The sequence below is a fragment of the Dendrobates tinctorius genome, unplaced genomic scaffold (assembly GCF_039654945.1).
Source record: "Dendrobates tinctorius isolate UK_male_01 unplaced genomic scaffold, ASM3965494v1 ptg000003l, whole genome shotgun sequence".
Classification (NCBI taxonomy): domain Eukaryota; kingdom Metazoa; phylum Chordata; class Amphibia; order Anura; family Dendrobatidae; genus Dendrobates; species Dendrobates tinctorius.
Window position 1 is genome coordinate 68,750,689 of NW_027361671.1, and position 12,439 is coordinate 68,763,127.

Below are 12,439 nucleotides of genomic sequence, written 5' to 3' on the forward strand. Positions count from 1 at the left end.
CACATAAAGTGACACTGGTCAGAATTGTAAAATTTGGCCTGGTCAAGAAGGTGAAAACAGGCTTGGGGGGGGAAAGGGGTTAACAGCAATTCTCATAATGATTGACCTGAGATTAGTACTCATACATAGTACAGGCTTATGCAAGTGGCAGTATGATGATTGCTTTGCTTCTAGGGTTGTATATGGCAGTAAGAGCTTATGGTTCTGTTACACAAACCTGTATGGACACTTATTTTACTCGCTTATATAGCGCCATTAATTCCACAGCTCTCTACATAAGTCAGCTGTCCCCATTGGGGCTCACAACCTAAATTCCCTTTGGCTTTGTATTGTGAAAAGAGACCATACAAAGTCCTTGCAGATGCTGCACTTTGTACCACCGCGGTCAGTACACATGGCAATGCCCAGAATGAAGTAAGGCTATAATAGGATCTATAAGCTGTAGTTACACCGCTTCCCAGGAAGCAAAAATAAATCCATTTTACAGCATTACTTTGAAGACATTCCAAATGAGCATAATGCAAAGATTCTGGACCTAAATCGCACTTAGATGGTCAGTTCGCTGGGTGTCAGAAATGTCTTGAGGACTAGGGGTGAAACTTGATGAGGTTGTTAAAATACTTAGCAATGTAATAGCTTTCTAACAAGCCTTTCATCCAGCCTAACAATATTGCTGTGTTCTGCTCAATTAAGTTGTGCTGTAATTTGTTTTTAACAGCCCAAAGAAAAACTATTTGGCTCCGACACAAACACTGATCCTTTTTCTCTCCTTGATGGCGCTATCAACACTCAGCAAGGGGCATATTCTTGCCTCTCTAATTTTAATCTAATCTTATTGCAATTCAGGCAATTTAGGCATGGCAGTTTTTTCTAAAGTGCTTCCTCTCATGCGTCTCACTTTTCTTCTAACAGGACCAAGTAACTCTTCGGCTAAAAATGATCATTGCCATATAATGGAAGCTCCGGAGTACCTCGATTTGGATGAGATCGATTTCAGTGATGATATATCTGTAAGTAGATCTGGTTATATATTCATCCTGTGTGTTGTATGGAAAAAATGCATAAATGTATTAAATCCAAATGTTCCTCCATTCCAGATGTTCTACATTGGAGTAGGCTTGTCACTTTTCACTTCTTTAGATTGCGAGCTCTGATAAAGATCTATTGGTTCTTATTTGTTACAGCATTGGCTGTTCTTCGCTACTGTACATGTCATTCCTTATTTTAGTAGTTTTAACTTTTTGTTTTTGTGTCTTTACAATATTTTTCACTCCTCTCCTAAATCGTACATATATGGGTAACTTATTGCTGGCCTTAGACTGATTGGTGCCCTTTGATTCTTCCATCCCATTGTTTTGGGGGTTTTTTGTCACATGTTTGAGCAGGATGCTATATTTTATATCCTAAGAAAATAGCTTTAGGTTTCTTTCCTTTTTTGATTTTTTTTGTAAAATAAAAAAGGTAAAAAACCCCCACAAAAATGCCTATTTGCCATGTATTGTCACTCTAGGTGCCCCCATTTATTTATACATAGAGATGTCTAAGAAACGCATTGGCGCCCCTGTACACATACGAATACACTCATGCTGTTACACATATATATACACACACTTATGAACCCTGACACCTTGCAGTACACTATGCCCTCCTCCCCGCCGAGTACGATCACGTATACCCATTGCAGTAAAACATAAAATGTGTCCATCCATCATTTTCCATCACAAAATCCACCCATAAAAATTGACATCTAATCTGCCCAGTGTGCATGTAGCCTTTTGCATATAAACCTATTGTAATTTCTCCAGTACAATAAAAAAAATGCAACTTTGCAAATTGTTGGGAATCGGATTAAAAATATGTTATTTTGTATGTGCAGTTCCTATGCAGGCCCATGTGTCCTTATGATTACGGACCTTTATACATACCCTACATAGCCCGATCCTTCAGCCATTCATCCTTACATCTGTCCCCTCCTTACTAACCCACCAAATGTGTGTTAGCAATTATCAGTGGACCCAAAATTCACTCATTCAAGCGAATCCAAATTTTTGGCAAAATGCAATTCATGTGAATCCAACAAAATGGCAGCCAGCTGATCACCATTTTGCTTGGACTCATATTGTCTGGAAGGGATTAAAAAAAAACACCAAAAATATATACACTCTGCCCCTTTACCTGTCCGGCTATGTACTCACGGTGCGGATTCTGCTGCGGATCCGCAGCGTTTCAGGCTCTGCGGGTCAGCAGCAGATTTAGGTGCGTTGTACAGTACCATTGTTTTCAATGGTAAAATGAAAAATGCTGTGCACATGCTGCGGATTTTTCCGCACGAATTTGCTGCGGGTTCAAATCCGCAGCATGTCAATTCTTTGTCCGGATTCCGCTGCGGTTTCATACCTTCTCCATTGTAGAGGTGTGAAACCGCAGGGCTAAACCGCAGGTAAACCGCAGGTCTTTTGACCTGAGATTTTACCTGCGGATTTTTCCAAATCCGCACGGAAAAATCCGCAGGACCTAAATCTACGTGTGCACATCGCCTCCCTGTCACCACACTTCCCCACCTGTCCCCCTGGCCTCCCACTCCTCTATGCTGGGGAAACTTTGGGGACCTCTGTCAGCAGGGACAAGTGAGGGGTTAGATGACTATGATTTTTTTGTTTTTAACCTCCTTCCTCGCTTGTCTGTTTGTTATTCTTTGGGCTCTTTTGATTCACAGTGAGTAAATTAGTAAATGTGAATTTTCTGATTAATTTTGAGCAAATCTGCTGAATTAACAATGTCATAACTATTTGTATACTCTTTTCACTTTTTCAGTTATTTCAGTTCACTAGATGAACTCAAATAATTAGCAGCTATAGTTATGGTGCTGATAGAAAGTGTTTTAGACATATAAAATTAGTAATGTTTCTTTTAAGATGAAATTGAAAGTTAAGAGTCTCATTTTTAATGAAAATGGTTCTGCAGAATTATAAAAAAAAAAATAGCTGCCTTCTACCGGAAACAGTGCCTCCCCTCTTTACAGGTTGCGTTTGGTCTTGCAGTTGACCTCCATTGAAGGGAGTAATGCAGAGCTGCAATACCACACACAACCTGTAGGCAAGGGTGGCACTTTTTTAGGGAAAAGGCAGCCATGATTTTCTAATCCTACACAAACCCTTTAAATGATTATGTTGCTTTTGGCTGTGTTGATCTATCAGATGTTTGATTATTTCGGAGGGCATTGTGTATTTTTATTGGTTATACAGAACCACAATAATATATTCTTTTATAGTCAATGTATAAAATTGTTCCAAGAGGAAATAAATGAGGGCACGCAGTATTCCTAATGAACACTACTGAACAGAAAATGTGCTGGTGGGAACACAGAGGCTCCTCAGCTTTCTTCATAAGAGAATGGTTTTTTTTAGTGCTGTATTGACCTTAACACTAAATGTTTCCCACAAAAATGTAGGCAGGAAAGCTGTTTTCTGAGCTTTGAATGGTTTCCTTTTTCCTTCAATTGACACATCACTTTCTACGACTTCCTCTCTACATACATTGTGGCTATTGTTCCCAGGGAGAAGACTGGTGTAGCACATACAAGCATCAAACTTCTGCGCTGTAAGAGCTCAATATTATTCTGGATGAGAGAATCACTTTGGACCATAAAGTAATTGCTGCTATAACATTCTCACATGATCCCTGCCATTATAAGAACACACTTGGACCTGTGAACAATCAGGTTGTCTAAAAGCTAGGGGAATTCTTCAGCCATCTGTTATATTGCAAGCACAAAAAAGATTAAACCTCAAAAAAAATTCTACAATGCTATAAGAGAGGTAATTCTGGGGTTATAGGGAATCCCTCTTCCAACAGAGCTCATTATTTTACCAAATAATGCGTATGATGAATAAAGCCTTTTGATCACAACACGTAGACTGTGTACTTCACAACTGTGCTCCCATGGAGTTCACAACTGTGCTCCCATGGACTTCACAACTGTGCTCCCATGGTGTCATGATCCCAGTGCAGGTATTTGAGCTGCACTCCTAGGGTTAATGTCTGGAGCTCGGTGCAGGTTTTGACCTGCACACCTGGGGTTAATGATTGTGGCCTCTTTCTGGTTCTGGGAGAGCTTCTTAAACCCCTGGGAAGCTTCAATCCTTGCCAGTTATGCTTTTGCCTTTGGCCGAGTGTGCTGACCCCTGTGTGCCTGTTTGTTGCTATAGCTTGTTTATATGTTTCTGACCCGGTTCTGTTTCCCGTTGTGAGTTTGCCTGTTGATTTTGTACTGCGTTATTATCTCTGTGTATGACTCATTGCCTGTGACCTGACTACTCTCTGCTCGCCCCTCTTGTACCTTTGCAGCTATCTCTGTGTGTGACTCATTGGCTACATCTTGACTATTCTCTCTGTCTATGCCCCCTGGTAACTTTGTATTGCAGTTACCCTGCTAGGAGTTATCTGGCAGCTTCTAGCTCTGTGGAGTTTAGGACACACCCCTAGCAGTCACGTGCTTCAGGTCCTGCGGCTCTGAAGTACGCATCTACTTGGCTGCTGCCCGCTCCACAGGTATCTTTGAGCACTGTTCGCTTTACTCAGGACACGCGCACTGGCTCAGTGAGCAAGTTCAGTGCGGTGTTCCTGACACATGGACTTCACAACTGTGCTCCCTTGGACTTCACAACTGTGCTCCCTTAACCTTCACAACTGTGCTCCCTTAACCTTCACAACTGTGCTCCCATTGACTTAACAGCTGTGCTCCCATGGACTTGACAACTGTGCTCCCATAACCTTCACAGCTGTGCTCCCATGGACTTCACAGCTGTGCTCCCATAACATTCAAAACTGTGCTCCCATGGACTTCACAACTGTGCTCCCATGGATTTCACAACTGTGCTCCCATGGACTTTACAGCTGTGCTCCCTTAACCTTCACAGCTGTGCTCCCATAACCTTCACAGCTGTGCTCCCATAACCTTCACAACTGTGCTCCCATAACCTTCGCGACTGTGATCCCATGGACTTCACGACTGTGCTCCCATGGACTTCACAGCTGTGCTCCTATGGACTTCTCAGCTGTGCTCCCTTCACCTTCACAGCTGTGCTCCCTTCACCTTCACAACTGTGCTCCCATAATCTTCACAACTGTGCTTCCATGGACTTCACAACTGTGCTTCCGTAATCTTCACAACTGTGCTCCCATGGACTTCACAACTGTGCTCCCATGGACTTCACAACTGTGCTCCCATGGACTTCACAACTGTGCTCCCATAATCTTCACAACTGTGCTCCCATAATCTTCACAACTGTGCTCCCATAATCTTCACAACTGTGCTCCCATGGACTTCACAACTGTGCTCCCATGGACTTCACAACTGTGCTCCCATGGACTTCACAACTGTGCTCCCATGGACTTCACAACTGTGCTCCTATAATCTTCACAACTGTGCTCCCATGGACACAATATAGAAGATCATCTGAACTTCTGAGATGCTTTTGGGGGAACCCCTCCAGCCATTTCTCAAGTGCGTGGATGCACATTCAAACCCGATTACTCAGGTATACATGCACATTGTTCAGGCCATTCAAAACAGTGCGGAAATTATCCAACAAAGTACCTTAAATCAACGACTGTTGGGTTTAATGTAGGTGACTTGACAAAAATAGTTGTAGTTATGCGTATGTTCTTACCCCAAATGGTGGACCTCTGGTGGTGCACAAGCAAGACTCAGTACCTCTTCAATGAATTACTGATGGTTCCTTATCAGATCTTTTTGTTCTTTCTGAAATGGAGTTTTTTTTTTTATAGTTGCATTGGAATAAATCAAGCAATAAACATACACATTTTTACTTACTGTAATATGTTGCATGATCAGAAGTGTTATAGTAACCACAGCACATGCCGTGAAAGTCGTTTTTCTAGGTCACTAATGTGCAGCCTAATAGCTGATACCTATTTTTATGTCTTATTTACATATGTAGAGTAAAAATCTAGGTAATTTCTGGATGGGATTGGTGATTTGATGATTTAAAGGCAGTTTGTCAGTATAAAATTACTGTTCAAATAAGCACAGGTGCTCAGTGCACCCTTAGTGTGGCCGAGCAGTTCAGTCCATCTCCCAGTTACTTATTTTGCATTCATCTCTGCCCCCTCTTGCTTAATTGGCAGCTTTGGCTTTGCATAAGCCAGAAAAGTGTGGGGATAAATGGAAAACAAAGTGGGAAGATGCACTTAACTGTTTTTCCAATCCAACGGTGCATCAGGCACCTGTGCTGGGTTTGAACAGTCATTTTGTGCTGACAGACTCCATTAAAAGTGTGTTGTAAAGGTGGACGCTATGGCCAGCTGAAGTGTTAGCATCAAGGAGACCTACTGACTATACGTCCAACTTTAACATATGTCTATTTATTATGTAGCAATTTTGCATTTTGAGAGTTATAGCATGTAAAGAAGTTTCATATAAAAATATAGTGAAGCCCGGGGCCAAAAGACAGTGAATTGGTGTACAAGTGCTTGATGTATCACCTAGTGAAAGGAAGCTTGCGGTGCTGGGAAATGCTCGGACACATGGTTACTGCACAGACACACAGTTAGTGATATCATCAGATCGTTTGCTGCTGGCAGATGTTCTGGTAATAGGAGCAACTCCAGGCCAAAATCCCAAAGTTCCCTAGATGAACCTGAAAAGTATGCCATACGGTTTTGATAAAAATTTCACGACTTTTTTATTTATTTATTTTTCTTCACTTTGGAACGATGAAGATGAAATCTGCAGGTCATCTGAAAGGCAAAGTTAAAATGCTGAAGTCAATGTGTCCATTTTGGACATTTTTATCTAGTTAGGGAAGAATAAAATATTGCATGGATCATAGAAAGACAACAAGCTGGTGACAGGTAAGGGCCAAATAGGCTTCATATTTAGTCAGATTGCATTAGCATTGTCCGGTTGTTTGCCATGGTTTAGAAAATTGCTTCCCAATGTGAGCTGGGTCTTAGTGGCGAGATGCCCCCACATTGGACCATTTTGAAGCACTTTGATATGTACTAGATTTAAAAAGTGAGATCAGAGAGCTCTGTTCTGAAATGCCAGTTTATATTAAGACCCCAAATTCACAGGTGATCACATCTGATCTCTAGGTGCTAAAAAAGCCAAACGCTGGCTGATCAGATGATCGCCAAACAGGTCTAGTGTGTCTTAGATTTATATGCAACAATTAAGAATGTCAGAATCCTAGAATACCATGCAACTCTTAATACTGTAATAGCCGTGCAGTTCAGTGATGTATGGAACCCTTGGGACACTGATTGGGCCCTTTGTGATATTTCAACGTGGTGTCACGTAACTTCGAGATCAACCTCCATCTTTCCCTTACGTTCCCTTCTACTTTTTGAATTATGTCTTTGTTTGTTTTCTTCACTCTTCATGTTTCGGTTACATGATTTAGGTTATATAGTGAATACCATTTGAAAAAGATAAATCTCCATCAAGTTCAACCGAGTGACGGGAAAGGAAAGAGGAAGGGGCACAACCACAATATATGATCCAGTCCACATCAAAAGAACTAATCTTTCACTCCAGATAACATTTGTCAATCCACTGGACCCAAACATTCTGAAAAGAACTTTACGCATTTGCAAAATTATTTGTTATTTTCTTTTAACCCCTTGACAACATCCAACACTGTATGGCGCTGCAATGCCGTGGCCGGAACGACATGACCTATTAACTGTCCCACTAGCTAAGCTCTTCAGTGAACACCATAAAAAAGTATGAAAAACAACCAATGCTTTTTCATCATACTGCTGAATAAAACGTGTTCAAAAAGTCAAATGTAAATAAAAATGGTATCTCTGAAAATATCATCTTGTCCCAAAAAAAACAAGCTGCCATAAAGCTCCATCAAAAAGTTATAGCTCTGAAAATAAAGCAATGCAAAACCATTTAAAAATACCTAGAAATATAGTATCGCTGTAATCGTACTGACCCGAAGAATAAAGCTGCCTTCTCTTTTTTACCACACAGTAAACAGCATAAATAAAAAAAGAAAAACAATTCCTGAATTGCTGGTTTTTGTTCTTTCCGCCTCCCAAAAATAGGAATAGGAGAGACTGCACAACAAATTGTATGGTTCATTTTCTCTTGTTACCCTTGTAAAAATGCAAAATATGGGGCTAAATTAACATTTTTGTGGGAAACATTTAATTGTTCATTTTTTTCCTTCCATGTTGCTTTAATTCCTGTGAAGCACCTGAAGGGTTAATAAACTTCTTGAATGTTGTTTTGAGCACTTTAAGGGGTGCAGTTTTTAGAAGGTGACACTTTTCTGTATTTTCTGTCATACAGGCCCCTCAAAGTAAGTTCAAATGTGATGTGGTCCCTAAAAAAAAAAAGTTTGGTAAATTTTTTGGGGAAAAATGAGAAATTGCTGATCAATTCTAACTTCCTAACAAAAAAAATGATGTTTAGAAAATGATGCAGATATAAAGTGGACATGTGGGAAATTGTATTTATTTATTATTTTGTACAGCATGACTCACGGATTTAAGGATATAAAACTTGAAAGTTTGAAAATTGCAAAATTTTCTCACATTCCAATATTTTCACAAATAAATGCAAAAAAAATGTGGACCTAAATTTACCATTAACATGAAGTATAATGTGTCACCAAAAAAACAGTCTGAGAATCAGTGGGATCCATTGAAGCGTTCCAGAGTTATTACCACATAAAGTGACACTGATTAGAATTGTAAAATTTGGCCTGGTCAGGAAGGTGAAGACAAACTAGGGGATGAAGGAGTTAAAAAAAAGCATCTAAGCCTTTTTTAAATCATCAACGGTTCCTGAGGTAGACTATTTTACAGACAAAGGGCTCACACTCATCAGCGTAAATAAAATCGGACTGATGTTCCTGAGAAGTCGGATGAGTGTCATGAGCGTATGGAATTTTTAGCAAGTAGCATCCGTATGACAACCGTGTGCAATGCATTTTTAACATCAGCTTTTACATACAGTAATTCTCTCATTTCCAGCTAGTTTTCTAACTAATAAAACAATCTTACAGAGATAGATAGATAGATAGATAGATAGACAGATCTCATTGGGATGTGTAATCAATGCTTTGTGTGTAGTTTTCTTTACTAGTATTTATTGCAAAATTAAATAAATAAAAGAAAAAAAGAGCATGGGGTCCCCCTAATTTCTGTTAACCTACTGAGGGAAAGCAGACAACTGAGACCTGATCTTAATATCCTGGGAAGGGGGGAATAAACATGGAGCTTCCCAGGCTATTAATATCACCTCATAATATCACATTAATATCACCACTACTTAGGCCTGTTTCACACATCAGTTTTTTCTGTCAGTCGTAATCTGCCAAAATGGCGGAAAACGGATCCGCCTTCGTACGGACATCAACGTGTGGCACCGGACCGTTTTTTTTACGGATCCGGCGAAGGAAGAAATTTAAAGGAACCACTGTCTGGGGGGAGGGAGAGAGAATTTTCAGCCACCAGAACAGAGTTTAGGGTTAAATTTGTGGCCGAGGCAAGTCCTCCGGGCATGCGCAATGTAAAATACGGATCCGGCCGGCCGAAAAAACGTTGCATTGTACGTCCAGGCATGTCGGTGGACGCCAAAATTTTGGCGGATCTGCAAAAAAACGGATGGCCATCCATCAGGATCCGCTGGTAATGCAACTCAATGGGAAAAAAAACGAATCCGCCAAGCAAAATGGCGGTTCCATTTTTTTTGCAAAACGGCGGATTTTGACTGATGGTAACTGACGTATGTGTGAAACAGGCCTTAGCCTTTGCTGGCTATTAACAAGGGGTGACCCCCACCGATAAAAAATAACGGGGATCCCCCCTATTATTAATATCCAGCAAAGGCTATGCAGACAGATGCTGGCTTATATTAAGGGGACATGGATATTGGCCCCCTCCCAGACTAAGAACAGCAGCCCTCTGCTGCCCCAGAAATGGTGCATCCATTAGATTATTAATATCACCCTGCAGCTGTCTGCCTATCCTTTGCTGCTCATAAATTATAGGGGAACCCTACATTATTTTTTTGGCAGGCCCCCCATTTTAATAAGTAGGTAAAGCTAAGTGTATAGCTGTGAGCTATTCTTAATAGCATGGGAAGCTCCATGAGTATTACCCCATTCCTTTGCTATAAACATCTGCTCCCAGCTGTGTCTGCTTTTTAATAAAATTTCAGGGTATCCCACACAATTATTTTGGGAAATTACTGTATTTAGTAATAAAATAACATGTAAGCTACACATGCAAAGCACTGAAAATATATCTCACTCACATATTTATATCTATTTTTCTATATATATATACATACAACTCTGGCAAAAAATAAGAGACCACTTTCAAATGTTCAGTTTGTCTAATTTTTCTCTTTATAGGTTTATTTTTGAGTAAAATGTAAGTTGTTCTTTTAGTCTATAAACTTCTGACAACGTCTCCGAATTTCCAAGCAATAAATTTTGTATTTTTTTCTGACAAAGAAAAATAGTCAAAATTAAAAAAACAACAACATTGCTTTCAGACCTCATATAATGCAAAGAAAACAAGTTCATAATCATTTAGAAACAACAATACTAATTTTTTAACTCAGGAAGAGTTCAGAAATCAATATTTTGTGGAATTACCATGATTTTTAAAAACAGCTTTCACGCGTCTTGGCATGCTTTCCACCAGTCTTTCACACTGCTTCTGGTGCAAAAATATAAGCAGTTCTCCTTTCTTTGATGGCTTGTGACTATCCATCATCCTCCTTGATTACATTCCAGAGGTTTTCAATGGGGTTCAGGTCTGGAGAATTGGCTGGCCATGACAGGGTTTTGATGTGATTTTTGCCAGAGCTGTATATATTGAAGAATATTTCCTTTGAAAACTATGTGTAAATGACAAAGAGAATTGCTCATGTTAAAATCGTATTGCAATTGGATCGAATTCGCATGTAAATTGGATGCCATTGAGATGCAAAGTGTTAAAAATTGGATTGTACTCGCATGAAAAACGCATGACACTCATCCGAGTTTTCAGAAACAAAATCGGACTGATTTTAAAAACGCTAGTGTGTCTCTGGCCATACAAAGTCAATGTATGGGCCATACTACATGGATCCAGAATACTGTCATAAGTTAAAGGCTTTCCATTAGCATGGAGATGTTCTGTATTCCAGTAGTCATGTGTATTATGACTTTTCATATTGGTCTTTAGTGAAGTTTTGTAGATAGAAAAAAAAGTCAACATTTATCCAACAGTTATTTTTAGAAATCATAACCTTAAACCAACAGATTTGAGCAAAGTCGGAAATGGAAACTACAAAAAAATGCAACCAAATAATCTTTCAAAGAATTTTTGCTATGGGGAAAGCAGAACAAAGAGATACTAATCCAAGCTGGCACCAAGACGCTCATATTAATAGCAACATCTTTTATGTGGTTGAGCTTGTGGTTGCTCGCCACAGCTTTACTCTCTTAAATTTCACAATGTGCTATAAATATTTTATTTGTAAAATCTTCACATTGTTTCAGTTGCTGCACCGCTTTATTTTTTTTCCACATTTGTTTTTGATTGGCATGTTCGTTATGACATCTAGAAGTGCAGGCTACATTTTCACTCTTGGCCTTTCCGAGTGTGGTTGGTAAGGAATTTTAATTTGTGTCCATAATTGGCCAGCCGAATATTACTTAATGTTTATATAACAAGGATGTGAGTAGAAATGTAGAGACGCTGAGTCTGTTAATATTTCGGGAGTGACTACCACTTTCAAATTCCTAAAGTAAACTTAGTGGCTACTTTGTGTGCTTTTAATTATTGCCCCAGAGCCATGTAGGTCCTCTATCATATACAGAGGCGTACCCTCCTCACTTGATCGGGGAAATATCACTCAGATGGTCATACTTATCCCTATGCATTGGTTTCATTATAGTGATCTTTGCCGTTTAAAGGTGTATAGAAATGTAAAATTAATTCAAGTTTTTTTTACTCTGTTTGACTACAAAGAGTGCACTCAGGGCCAAATTGGGGCTTCCACCACCTGGGGGTCTCAGGCAATAGAAAGTGTATTCTCGGATATGCCAATCTTTGTGGCTGGTTCTACATGCACCATCTTGACCCAAATTAATTTTCTCTGTACTATAAATATAACAGGTCAGTGATGTCATATGAAATTAGAAAGAGTGACCTGACACGGCTAGAGGTTAACATGACCACAGGGATGTAAGTATAGGGAATGCAAAGTTTGCAGTCGCACCTGGGCCTTGGGACATTCTAGGACAACTACAAAGACGCCTTTATTATAAATGGCAATGGTATCTCCCCTATAAGGCCATCTGTCACTCATACAGAGTAAGGCCTCCTGCACACATCAGTTTTTTTGTACAAATGCTTTGCTGTTTTTCACAGATAGCACTCATACGTATGATAGTCTATGGGG

General features: G+C 39.8%; 1 protein-coding gene across 3 annotated transcripts in view; it reads left to right on the plus strand.

Annotated features, from left to right (window-relative positions):
* The window catches only part of SNCAIP (synuclein alpha interacting protein), a 320,769-nt gene that overhangs the window by 181,900 nt on the left and 126,430 nt on the right, over positions 1-12,439 (plus strand). For all 3 annotated transcript variants that reach the window (XM_073556172.1, XM_073556094.1, XM_073556231.1), the window contains one exon: positions 913-1,010. In XM_073556172.1, coding sequence (XP_073412273.1) covers positions 954-1,010 — 57 coding nt within the window. In that variant the 5' untranslated portion in view covers positions 913-953. The remainder of the gene's footprint in view (positions 1-912; positions 1,011-12,439) is intronic.